This window comes from Gorilla gorilla, chromosome 5, assembly GCF_029281585.2.
Source record: "Gorilla gorilla gorilla isolate KB3781 chromosome 5, NHGRI_mGorGor1-v2.1_pri, whole genome shotgun sequence".
Classification (NCBI taxonomy): Eukaryota; Metazoa; Chordata; class Mammalia; order Primates; family Hominidae; genus Gorilla; species Gorilla gorilla.
Window position 1 is genome coordinate 44,549,636 of NC_073229.2, and position 13,914 is coordinate 44,563,549.

At 37.5% G+C, this 13,914-nt stretch overlaps 1 protein-coding gene across 1 annotated transcript in view; it reads left to right on the top strand.

Moving 5' to 3' along the window:
• Nucleotides 1–8,168: 8,168 nt before the first annotated feature.
• Nucleotides 8,169–13,914, top strand: part of LOC109027415 (uncharacterized) — a 104,440-nt gene continuing 98,694 nt past the window's right edge. Inside the window, exons 1-3 of the mRNA XM_063707313.1 lie at nt 8,169–8,249; nt 10,012–10,173; nt 10,287–10,780. Of these exons, the coding sequence (XP_063563383.1) occupies nt 8,169–8,249; nt 10,012–10,173; nt 10,287–10,780 (737 nt within the window). The remainder of the gene's footprint in view (nt 8,250–10,011; nt 10,174–10,286; nt 10,781–13,914) is intronic.

Genomic DNA, 13,914 nt, shown 5'->3' on the forward strand with positions numbered 1-13,914 from the left:
GACAAAAATATTTCTGAGCAGTACAAATATTTATTTGATGAAACCATAAACATGTCCTGTGGAAATAACTTTAAGGTCCATTGTCCCTGTGGCTCACAGATTTACTTTCTGAGGTAATTTACATTTTCTCTTATTCTCCATGCCTCCATCTTAAATTAGAACAATGAGTGTTTTCTCAGCATGACTAATCAATTGCACTGATTAGTGCAATTTGGGATGCTTGAGGATATTTTAAGCCTTAATTTTTTTTCTCACAATAGGCTTATTATACCTTTACCAAGTAGTTATGTGGAAAACATTTATTTATTTATTGGATCTAGTTGATAACCAAACATACAGTTCTTTCCTAGGTATAATTCTAAAGTCTGCCTCATTTCCTTGTTTTTTTCTCCTCCCCAACACACATATGCTTCTCTGACTGTAAAGATGACCACTTTAAGGTCATTTGAAATCACAGACTTGAAAGAGAAAACAACTTCCCTGATTAGTTCTTTGCTTCAGGGCTGGGTTCCTTGTTTTTTATGAACACAGTAGGATTTAATTTCTGAGCAGCTTTTTCAACCTAATCAGAAAAACCTGAGCTTTTCTGTCACGGTATAATTCCACCATTACTAGACTTTTTGTTTACAAGTGGTTTCCAACAAGGAATGATTTTGTTTCCATAGAACACTTGTCAGTGTCTGGAGACATTTTGAATTATAATGAATAGGTGGTGATGCTACTGCTATGTGGTGGTATAGCCTAGAGATACTATTAATATCCTACAATGCAAAGAATAACCTCCCACAGAATGCAGGAATATCAGGCATAAAATGTCAATAATGCTAAGGTTTAGCAACTCAACTCTATCCACTTTCTTTCCACTCTAAAGACAGGATATTTCCTTTTTTTTTTTTTTTTTTTTTTTTGCCTGTGTTTATCTATTTCTTGGATTATGGAACAGAACAAACATGAACACATTACCTTTTGCCTTTCCTCATTTCCCACACTCTTTCCTAGAGGTAATATTAAGCTTCCAATTAATTTTAGATGGTAGTTTCAATAATTTTTTTTCACTGGGTATTACAAGTCTTCATTTCAACCCTCTGAGTTTGGTTTACTTGTCCATTTAATACTAATTTAGTGGATATGTTTTAGGTGCTGTTATAGCAGACCCAACTCAAGCTGGTGATTTCTATATTACTTGGAATAGTGCTAGTTGCTTTGACAACTACACTCAACAACATATAATATCTTAAACAGAACAGAAGTTTCATTCATATAAACTGTTTTTTTAAGATAGGAAAAGCACTGCTCCTTTATGTCCGCATTCAAGAACATAGGCTACTAAGGTATTTAATCTGCAGTATGTTGCTTCCAAGACTACTGTAGAATTGGCCATTCCAGTCAAGCATACTGAAAAACGTATACAGAAGAGTGCATGTTGGGATTTTGGAGACTAAATTGGATATAAAATATGTTATTTCTACTAATTTTCCACTATTTTGACTTTAATCCCATGCCCTAATATAAAGTATATAAGAATAAGAAATATAGTTTATGTATCTATCAAAATAGAACATAAATGTTTGTGAACATTTGAATCTGTCAGCTTCTCTTGCTCACGTGCCTGTAGTGCCTGTACTCGGGATGCTGAGGCAGGAGAATCGCTTGAACCCAGGAGGTGGAGGTTGCAGTGAGCTGAGGTCACACCACTGCACTCCAGCCTGGGCAACAGAGCGAGACTCCATCTCAAAAAAAAAAAAAAAAAAAAAAAGATGAGGAAAAAGAAGTGACTCAACTGATTGATGTGTAAAACCTCATTGTAAAATAATGTTCTATAAATGAGACATTAATACAGTTAAATTTTTGGATTAAAAAAGTCTGCCACTTTGTGAATATGTTTTATTTAGGTTTGATTTAGTTAATTTTCTTTTTTCTTTTTTCTTTTTCTTTTTTTTTTTTGAGGAGTTTCACTGTTGCTGCCCAGGCTGTAGTGCAGTGGTGGGATCTCGGTTCACTGCATCCTGCACCCCGCCAGGTTCAAGTGATTCTCCTGTCTTAGCCTCCTGAGTAGCTGGGATTACAGGCACCCACCACCATACCGGGCCAATTTTTTGTGTTTTTAGTACACATGGGGTTTCACCATGTTGGCCAGGGTGGTCTCGAACTTCAGACTTCAGGTGATCCGCCCACCTTGGCCTCCCAAAGTGCTGGGATTACAGGCATGAGCCACCGCACCCAGCCAGTTAATTTTTCTATTAACTAAGACCTAATTAAGATTGAGGCAGAAGAAATGGGTCCTTGGGATTTGAAAATTAGTACTCAGTTTGGAAGTTTAATTTGCAACATAGATTGTTATTAAATTACTAGATATAATATCACAAAGGAGGAAAGAAAGGTTGCTTAGTTAAAGATCTAAGTTACTAGTCATGGTGTCAGATATAGAGAATGATTGAAGGTTATTAGAGTCACACACCAGATGAGTAAATTGTTGTTTTCAAGGAAGAGGTTACATAAAGGTAAGCGGAGTAATATTTTAGCATTTTTGTTAATTAAAAATTTGTGAAGTTATTTACATTTCAAGGAAATTACTCTCAGTAATTTTACGGGTAAAATGACAAATTCCAAGTTTAATTTTCACATGTAACACCCTCCTTGAGCACTTATTTTTATAAAGCTATTAGTCTATTTTGGTCTCTATTTACCTTTCTTTAAAGAGATTTTAAAATTTTCTGAAAGAAGTTGAGATCTGGAAGTGTAGCTGTTATATTTTTCAATTTTTAATTACATATTTAATTATCCTTTAATTACTTAAGGTTATTCTCAAAAGTGAAGAGATAGCTGGGATCACACTGCGTAAGATTTTACTCCTGAATGTAATATTCAAAAATGTTACAAAGTCTATCAAAGACGTTTTCATTCTGCGACAATAGATGGTCAATTTGACATGGTCAGGAAGCACCACCCCCACTGAGAGATACCAAATTATGGAGTAAACCACCGTAATTTAGGCAGATCTTGAGAGAGAAAATGCTGAGTGGATGGAGAGGCAGCAATGAAGCTGAGTTGAAGAGGGAGGAAGCCTGTGCAGGGAACCCAAACACTACAGCTAGTTCCCCAGAATGGCTCCTAGGAAAGGGCCTCTGCCTGAGAGAGACCTGTGGCCTAGAACACCTAACACAAGAAACACAGTGATTGCAGGAGACTCCCCCAGGGCCCAGGAGCAGATCTGGTGATGGAGGCATCTCTCCCACCCCCACTATAGAGCACACCTGCAAACAAAAGGAAGTATAAAACAGCCATGCCACTGGGTATTAGGCTAGCCACTGGCCATCGCTCTTAAGCACCATGCATTGGATCACATCCCAAACTACAACATCAAAATTTATCCTGCTACATATACACCTGTGAAACCAAACACAAGAATTACTCATACATAAAAATCCTGGACAGAGAAAGCCCTGGCCCTTTCAAAGCATCCAGAAACAAAACCAATTGCCTATACTCAACATACACTACAGTTAAAGGAACACTAACCCTACCAGAAGAGAAAAAATCAGTGCAAGAACTCTGGCAATTCAAAAAAGCTAGAGTGTCCTCTTACCTCAAAATTAGCCCACTAGCTACCAAGCAATGGTTCTTAATCAGTCTAAAATAATTGCAACAGACATAGAATACAGAACCTCGATGGCAGGGAAGCTCATGAACATTAAGGAGAAAGTTGAAACCCAATCCAAGTAAGCCAGTAAAGCAATCTAAGTAAGTGCTGAAAGATGAAATTGCCATTTTAAAAAACAGCCACACTGAATTTCTAGAGCAGAAAAAATTCAGTATAAGAATTTTATAATACAATAAGAAATATTAACAGAAGGTAGGCCAAGCTAAGGAAAGAATCTCAGAGCTCAAAGACTGGTTCGTTGAATCAACTGAGTCAAAAGAAAATTTTAAAAAAGAATTAAAAAAAGAAAATGAACCAAAGCTTTAAGAAATATGGAATTATATAAAGAGACCAAATCTACGACTCATTGTCATTCCTAGAAGAGAAAGAAAGAGAAAAGGCAACTTGGAAAATAGATTTGAGAATAAAGCCTATGAAAATTTTCCTAACCTCGCTAGAGAGAGTGACATGTAAATCCAAAAAATACAGCAAACCCAGCTAGGTACTATAAAAGGTGACTATCCCTAAGGCACATAGTCATCATATTCACCAAAGTAAATACAAAAGAAAAAAAAATCTTAAAGGCAGCTAGAGAGAAAGGTCATGTTTTCATACAGCAAGAACTCCACTAGGCTAGTAGTAAATAGCTCAGCAAAAACCTTACAAGCCAGAAGAGATTAAGGGCCTATGTCCAACATCATTAATGAAAATAAATTCCAGGCAATAATTTTATATTTCACTAAACTAAACTTCCTAAGTGAAGAAGAAACAAATTTCTTCTCAGATAAGCAAATACTGAGGGAATCAATTTCAACTTGACCAGCCTTATGAAAGGTCCTTAAGGGAGTGCTATACATTGAGTAAAAAGAATGACACCTGCTACCACAAAAACCCACTGAAGTACATAGCTCACAGGCACTATAAAGTATCTACACAATCACGTCTACCTAAAAACCAGCTACAAACATGATGATAGGATCAAAATCTCATGTATCAACATTAACCATAAATGTAAATAGGCTAAACACCCCACTTAAATGACGTACAATGGCCAACTGGATAAAAATGCAAGGCTCACCATCTGTAGTCTTCAAGAGACTCACCTCATATGTAATGACAGCCACTGGCCCAAAATAAGGGGATGGAGAAAATCTGCCATGCAAATGATAACAAAAAAGCAGGAGTAATTATTCTTATATCAGATAAAACAGACTTGAATCAAAATCAAAAAGAACAATTGAAGAATGAAGAGCATTATGTCATGAGAAAGTATATGATCAAACAAGAATACTTAAGTACCCTAAATATAAATGCACCCAACATGGAGCACCCAGATTCATAAAACAAGTTCTTTTTGGACTACAAAAACACAGACGACCACCCAATAATTGTAGGAGACTTCAACACCCCCGCTGGCAGCATTGGATCATCAAAGCAGATAACTAAGAAAGAAACTGTGTACTTAAACTTCACACTTGACCATTTGGACCTAATAAGACATCTACAGAACACTCCACTCAATAACCACAAAATATACATTCTTCTCATCTGCACAGGGAACATATTCTAACATTGACCACATGCTTGGTCATAAAGCAAGTCTGGATAAATTTTAAAAAATGAACTCATATCAAGCACACTCTTAGATCTCAATGTAATCAAAATATAAATAAATATCAACATCTCTCAACACTACACAAATAGATGAAAATTAAACAACTTTCTCCTGAATAACTTCTGTGTGAAAATCAAAATTAAGGGAGAAATTTTAAGAAAGTGAAATTAATGAAAATGGGAACACAAACTACCAAAATCTCTGGGATGCAGCTAAATCAGTGTTAAGAGGAACGTTTAAATGCCTTTATCATAAAGTTAGAAATATTTCAAATTAACAATCTAACACTACACCTAAAGCAACTAGGGAAAAAAAAAGAACAGCCCTACATCAATGCTAGGAATGAAAAGAAACAACTAAAATAGAGAAGATCTGAATGAAATTGAGATGCAAAAATCCATACAAAAGATTAATGAAACCAAGAGTTGATTTAAAAAAAGAGATTGATAGACCTTTAGCTAGATAAACAAAGAAAAAAAAAGAGATCTAAATATATAAATCAGAATGACAAAAACGACATTAAAAATGGTCCCACAGACATACAAAATAATCCTCAGAGAATACTAGGAATAACTCTAGACACAAAAATTAGAAAATCTAGAGGAAATGGATAAATTTCTGAAAACAGGCAATCTTCCAAGATTGAATCAGGAAGATACTTAAATACTGAAGAGACCAATATGAAGCTCTGAAATTGAATAAGTAATAAAAACTCTACCAAGCCAAAAAGCCCTGGACTATATGGATTCACAGCAAAATTCTACCGGAAGTATAAAGAAGAACTAGTACAATTCTACTGAAACTATTCCAGAAAAGTTGAAGAGAACATACTCCTTCCTAACTCATTCTGTGAAGCCAGAATCAGCTTAATACCAAAACCTGGCAGAGACGCAAAAAAAAAAGAACATTCAGGTGACCACTGTTGATGAACATAGACTCAAAAATTCTCAACAAAGTACTAGCAAACTGAATCCATCAGCAGCATATCAAAAAATTAATCTACTATGACAATACAGGCTTTATTCCTGGGATGCATGGCTGGTTCAACATATGCAAATCAAGAAATGTGATTCACCAGATAAACAGAATTAAATCAAAAACCATATGATCATCTCAATGGATGCCGGAAAAGCTTTCAATTAAATCCAGTGTCCCTTCATGAAAAAACAAAACAAAAAAAAACCCTCAACAGTTGAGGCTTCAAATAAGCATACTTCAAAATAAAAAAGAGCTATCTACAACAAACCCACAGCCAATATAATACTGAATGGGCAAAAGCTGAAAGCATTCTCCTTTAGAAATGAAACAAGCCAAGGACATCCACTCTTACCACTCCTATTCAACATAGTACCAGAAATCCTAGTCAGAGCAATCTCGCAACAGAAAAAGAGAAAAGCACCCAAATAGGAAGTAAAGATTAAGGCAAACTATCTGTCTTCACCCAACAATATCATTCTATACCTAAAAAACCTTAAAGACTTCAACAAAAGTCTACTAGAAATGATAAAGGATTTTAGCAAGGTTTCAGGATACAAAATCAATGTACAACAATTAGTAGCATTTCTATACAACAACAACATCCAGGTTGAGAGTTAAATTAAGAACACAATCATATTTACAACACCTAGGATGAAAATAAAATCCCTGCAAATACAACTAACCTAAGATGTGAAAGATCTCCACAAGGAGAATTACAAAACACAGCTGAAATCTGAAGCTGGATGCAGTGGTTCATGCCTTTGGGAGGCCGAGGCAGGTATATCGCTTGGACCCAGGAGTTTGAGACCAACCTGGGCAACATAGTGGAACCTCATCTATACAAAATTTTTTTTTTTTTTTTAAATAGCGAGGCATGGTGGCACATGCCTGTAGTCCTAACTACCCTGACGGCTTGAGGCCAGGAGTTCAAGCCTGCAGTGAGCTATAATAACTCCACTGCATTCCAGCCTGGGTGAAAGGGTGAGACCCTGTCTCAAATAAGGAAGGAAATAAGAAAAGGAAGGAAGGATGGAAGGAAGGGAGGGAGGAAGGGAGGGAGGGAAGGAAGGAAAGAAGGAAGGAAGGAAAGAAGGAAGGAAGGAAAGAAGGAAGGAAGGAAAGAAGGAAGGAAGGAAGGAAGGAAATTTTGATAACACAAATAAATGGAATAACATTCCATGTTTACAGATTAAAAGAATCAATATTGTTAAAATGGCCATACTGCCCAAAGCAATTTGTAGATTCAAGGCTATCTCCATGAAACTACCAACATCATTCTTCACAGAATTAGAAAAAACTATTCTAAATTTATATGGAACACCCCAAAAGCCAGAATGGCCAAAGCAATTCTGAGCAAAAATAATAAAGCCAGAGAGGCATCATACTACCCATTTCCAGCTATACTATAAGTGTACACTAACCACGATACTGTTATAAAAGCAGACACTTAAGCCAATGGAACAGAATAGAACACTCAAAAATAAAGCTGCACACTTACCACCATCTGATCTTGGACAAGGCCAACAAAAACAAACAATGGGGAAAAGGCACCCTATTCAATAAATGGTGCTGGGATAATTCGCTAGCCATAAGCAGAAGAGTGAAACTGGATGCTTACCTTCCACCATACACACAAATTAATTCAAGATGGATTAACGGTTAAAATGTAAGACTTCAAATTATGAAAACTCTAAAACAAAACCTAGGAAATATTTTTCTCGACATTGGCCTTGGCAAATAATTTTTGGCTAAGTTTCTAAAAACAATTGCAACAAAAACGAAACTGACAAGCGAAAGTCAATCAAACTAAAAAGCTTCTGCACAGCAACAGAAACTATCCACAGAGTAAACAGACAACTTACAGAATGGGAGAAAATATTTGCAAACTGTGCATCTGATAAAGATCTAATATAACAAATCCATAAGGAAGAAAAAATGACAAGCATAAAACAACCCCAGTTAAAAAGGGCAAAGCTAATACAGGAGCAGAAAATCAAACCCCGCATCTTCTCACTTGTAAGTGGGAGCTGAACAATGGGAACACATGGACACAGGGAGGGGAACAACACACAACACACACTATAATTTTCTGTAGGGGGTTGAGGAGAGGGAGAGCATCAGGAAAAATAGCTAATGCATGCTGGGCTTAATACCTAGGTGATGGGTTGATAGGTGCAGCAAACCACCACCACACACGTTTATCTATGTAACAAAACTGCGCTTCCTGCACATGTACCCCAGAACTTAAAATTTAAATCGAGAAAAGGCAAAGGACATGAACAGATATTTTCTCAAAAGAAGACACTCAAGTATATGAAAAAAACACTCATCCTCACTAATCACCAAATAAATAAATGCAAGCAAAAACCACAGTAAGATGCCAACTCACATCAGTCACAATAGCTATAATTAAAAAGTCAAAAAATTAGATGTTGGCCAGGCTGCAGAGTAAAGGGAATGCTTATACAACTACTGTTGGTGGAAATGTAAACTGGTTCAGGCACTGTGGAAAGTATTTTGGAGATTTCTCTAAGAACTTAAAACAGAGATACCCTTCGACCCAGCATTCCCATTACTGGGTATATATTCAAAGGAAAATAAATTATTCTACCAGAAAAATATACATGCACTCGTATGTTCATCAGCATGTTATTCGCAATAGCACAGACATGGAATGAACCTAGGTGCCCATCAACGGTGGATTGGATAAAGAAAATGTGGTACATATACACTATGGAATACTATGCCTCCATAAAAAAGAATGAAATTATGTCCTTTGCAGCAACATGGATGGAGCTAAGGACATAATTCTAAGCAAATTAGTGCTGGAAAAGAAAACCAGATACCACACATTCTCACTTATAAGTGGAACCTAAACATTGAGCACACAGGAACATTAACATGGGAACAAGACATGCTGCAGGCTATGGGGGTTGGGGAGAGAGGGGAGCATGGGCTGAATAACTACCTACTGGGTACTATGCTCACTACCAGGGTGCACTGTACAAAAGTAACAAATCTGCATATGCACTATCTGTGTCTGAAAAAAATTGAAATTATAAAAACCAAGAGAATATGTTTCTAATGAATGTAGACTTTATTTGATAGACTGGATTAGAATATAATTTTTTTTTAAGGGGAAAGGCATTGGGGGATGCACAATGTCTACAGGTTTCTAAATCTCTCTGGTTTCTCACCTAATTCATAGTCTCTTATGTCATTCTCATAGTTTTCATATTCTGCCTTTCCACCTCTTCTTTTTAACAAGTAAAATTCCTCATAGCATACAAAAAACCAATTTTATAAAAAACCCATATTATAGATCAGGGACCTGTGGATTATATGCTATTAGAACTATACAAAATGTCTCTATATAGTTTTCTGAATCTTTGGAATATCTTTGGGTGAAGCTGCAGACCTTCTTGGTGAGTGTTACAGCTGTGCGCAGAGCCAAACAGTGAGCAGCAAGATTGCAAAGAGCAAAAGAACAAAGCCTCCACACTGTGGAAAGGGACCCCAGCACGTTGCTGTTGCTGGCTCTGGCAGCTGCTTTTATTCCCTTATCTCTCCCCACCCATATCCTGATGATTGCTCCATTTCATAGAGAGCTGATGGGTTCATTTTACAGAGAGCTGATTGGTCTGTTTACAATCCTTTAGCTAGACACAGAAGTTCTCCAAGTCCCCACTAGATTAGCTAGACACAGAGCACTGATTGATGCGTTCACATACCTTGAGCTAGACACAGCATGCTGATTGGTGCATTTACAATCCTCCAGCTAGACGTAGTAAGTTCTCCAAGTACCCACCGGACTCAGGAGCCCCGCTGGCTTTGCCTAGTGCATCCCGGCCGCGGGCGGAGCTGCCCGCCAGTCTCTGGCGCGCTCCCGCACTCCTCAGCCGTTGGGCGGTTGACGGGACCGGGTGCCGCGCAGCAGGAGGTGGCGCCCGTCCCCTCGGGGTGGCGCGCGGGAGCTAGCGGTTGGGGGGCGGGGGGCAGGGGACAGGGGCGGGGGGCAGGGGACAGGGGCGGGGAGCAGGGTGAGGGCTCCAGCATGGCAGGCTGCAAGTCCCGAGCCCTGCCCCCTTGCCCCGCGGGGAGGTGGCTGAGGCCCAGCGAAAATTCGAGCGCGGCGCCGGCGGGCCATCACTGTTGGGGGACCCAGTGCACCCTCCGCAGCTGCTGGCCCGGGTGCTAAGCCTCTCACTGCCCAGGGCCGGCGGCGCCAGCCGACAGCTCAGAGTGCGGGGCGCGCCGAGCCCACGCCCACCCGGAAGTCGCGCTGGACCTGCGAGCACCGCAGGCAGCCCAGGTTCCGGCCCGCGCCTCTCCCTCCACACCTCCCCGCCAGCAGAGGGAGCCCGCTCAGGCCTCAGCCAGCACAGAGAGGGGTTCCCCCGGTGCAGCTGCGGGCTGAAGGGCTGGCTCCTCAAGCGCGGCCAGAGTGGGCTGAGGCCGAGGAGGCGCCGAGAGCCAGCGAGGGATGCCAGCAAGCTGTCACCTCTCAGAAATACAGGAAGAACATCAATAATGTTCGAAGTTATAAAGTAGGTTTCTATCAAGAATAAAGCATAAACGATCAAAGAATTCCTTATAAAAACATTTTTTATTTCTAGGAATCAAAACGTAAATATAAAATTTGAGAGTCCACCAAAAAAAATTAGATGCCAGATTTCACTATAATTATCAGGGAAGCGCCCAAACTGGTTGTTTACGGCGCCTCAGGGAAACTTTCTGTTTCGTGTTAAGGGTCTTGAACCATAATGTTTAGAAAACCGTGGGCTGATGCTTTCAGAACCTCTGTGATTGTTGCCTCTGACACTGCATCCAATAGACTAGCATGTTGATTAGGGAAAGCTAAATTCAATAAAATACGACTGTAAGTGGGGTCACCACCTTGAGGGGTTATGTTAGAAGAGTAGATGATAAGGTGGTGTTGATAGGGTATTGAAGTCTGGGCTCAAATGGTTGCTCAGGGCCTTTCAAGACCAATGACTGATAAGAATAGGTAATGTTCAGGACATAGAGTTTAGGATTGGGGGACACTGTGAGTTAAGGGCCATGACAGAAGTCTTCATAAGTAAACTGTTATTGACACAAGCTGCTACCTGCCCAGGTGAGCAATCTGTTGGCCCAGAGGAGAGTTGCTTACTGACATAAATTGATCTGCAGAAATTTCCTGAAGCAAACAATAAGTTATTTATTGGTTTGCAGCCTTACTTTCCTGAAAAATAATTTTCTGGAATGAATTGTGAAATCATGTTGACACAGATGGCCTCAGGTTTCAGTTCGGATAATTAAGCTGTGTAAATATAGAAAGTCTAAGGTTTCTGTGTGCTGTTGATTCACAGTATGCAACAGTGATCATATTACTTTTATTTACTATGAGCTTCAGCTGAAAGTCCAAAAGAAACTTTAATTTCAGATATTTAATGAAATCATTATAGCTGTGGTAATTTCCTTTAGCTGGGTGTGAGTGTGTGATGTGAGCGTGTGATGTGTGTGTGTGTGTGTACTCTGGCAGCATATTCCAAATAATTTCTGTAAAATTTCCATTTGAAATTAATAGAAGACATATTAAATTGTTTAAACTCTTTGTTATTTAAATTCTATATTACTTTAGTTGATTACTCTGTATTATTACGGCAAAGCTTTGATGTGTTGACCTGAATTTAAATGAAAAGGCTGTTCGGCATAAAAACAGGAATATTTTATTACCAAAAAGAATTAACTACCATATGTCATTTACAGAAAAGAGTAAATTCTTCAGGGCATAGAAAATACACATTTCCTTCTGTTTGTGTGGAAATAAGCAAAATACCTGTTATAATAGATTCCTCACAGAATTTTGTGAAGCTTCAGGTAAACTTGAAAGAGAAAAATTAAAATGCTAGAGTTTCATAATTACAAATTGGGATATAAAAATAGAATAATTATTTGAATTTTGTATTTCTCTCCAGGGGATCAAAAGTAATATATAAACTTTTAATAAATATTGATATAGCTTCACGTTGACTCCACATGTGAGCAATTTGCTTTCTGTTAAATTCACAATTGCATAATTTTTTTCAGGCTGGAATGCCCTTGGATGCCAGAGATTTTGATTTCTTAATGTGAAATAAGGTGATAATACATTCCAAAGTATATATTTTTTCAACTTTAAATATACCTGGTGTATTTGGAGTAATATCTGAGTAAATACACTTATATGTAAGAGAATCAAAGGAACAAGATATTATTTTATATCCAAGGAAATTAAAACACTTAGAACATAAATACATATTGCATTACTTCATATTAAAGAAATGTTTTACAAAAGAAAATAAAGGAGCTTATTTTATAGCCCCATTTCCACAAATAATAGCAAAGGTACATACACATATCTAATGTTTTACACACTCATTATTGTTTCTCTTAAAATTTGTTGCTTATACTATTTTAAAAAGCAAGCCTATAGATTCTTGTGTGTATATACATATACACACAACATATATATATGCGTGTATATATATATATATATATATATATATATATATACATAGCAGCGAGCAAGAGAATGGGCCTCTTCCCACTGAGGTTTAACATTTGCATGTATATGTATATTTTGATTCACATAGACTTATTGTTCTTTAATTACATGAACAGTGATTCCTGGTTACATTATTGGAAAATGGAAGCAATGCTCAAAGAGCATCACCTAAATTTCCATCATATTTTGCTCTCAATATATTTTGTACATCCAAATATATTGTGATTAATCTGCATACATTTTTGCTGTTCTAGGTGATGCTGATGTGAGGCTAGGTAATACACGACCTTAGTCTGCATGTTGTACTTGTGTAACACACATAATTTTACACTGCTAACAGGTGCTATAATAACTAACTATAGTTAATGATGAATGAAAGAAGGAAGCTGTTAAGATGTTAGGGAAGGACTCAAAAGATGCAGTGCTTGAGTTAGAATTTTAAGGGAGATTATGCAAAAGCAGTCACTTAAGGTGGGTTGGGATAATCTAGAATGTGGGAATGATGTATGCAAAGTCACACAGGAGAGATACAGCATGCATGTTTAGAAAATTGTTGATTACATATGGAAAGTTTGCAGGACTTGCATCCTAGAATGTCAGGATTTTAAGCTAAGTAGGGTTCAAATTAAATTTTTCACATACTTCGCTGCATTATAATAACTAGTTTATGTTTAACTCATCCACTAAACTAAGTTATTTGAAAAGAGATGCCAGTGTTCACTCAATCTAGTTGTCTGTCATTAATAATTTAAAAATAATTGAGATTTTAATTTTGGTCTGCTAAGCCTGTTTAATTAAAATTTGACATTAAATAAGATTTTACAGGCCTCATTTTTTTTTCAGTCATCACAGTTTGAATATTAAACATTACTACTTTTATCTCCCTCAGTCAGCATAAAACATACTGCTTATGGTTTTAATAACGAAATTCAATGAGCACCAACAAAATTTGATGTAACTATTAACTTTGAAATTTTATTGAAATAGAACTATGCCTTGGGTATCATTCAAAGCATTTAATTGTTGCAATAAAAAACTTTGAGATAAATTGAAATGATGGACAATATGGGTCGAAAGCAACATTGGCTTGAGGGAATAGGCTAATGTTTGAGAACAGAATCGTTAAGGACAAGATTGGATGTTTATATTATT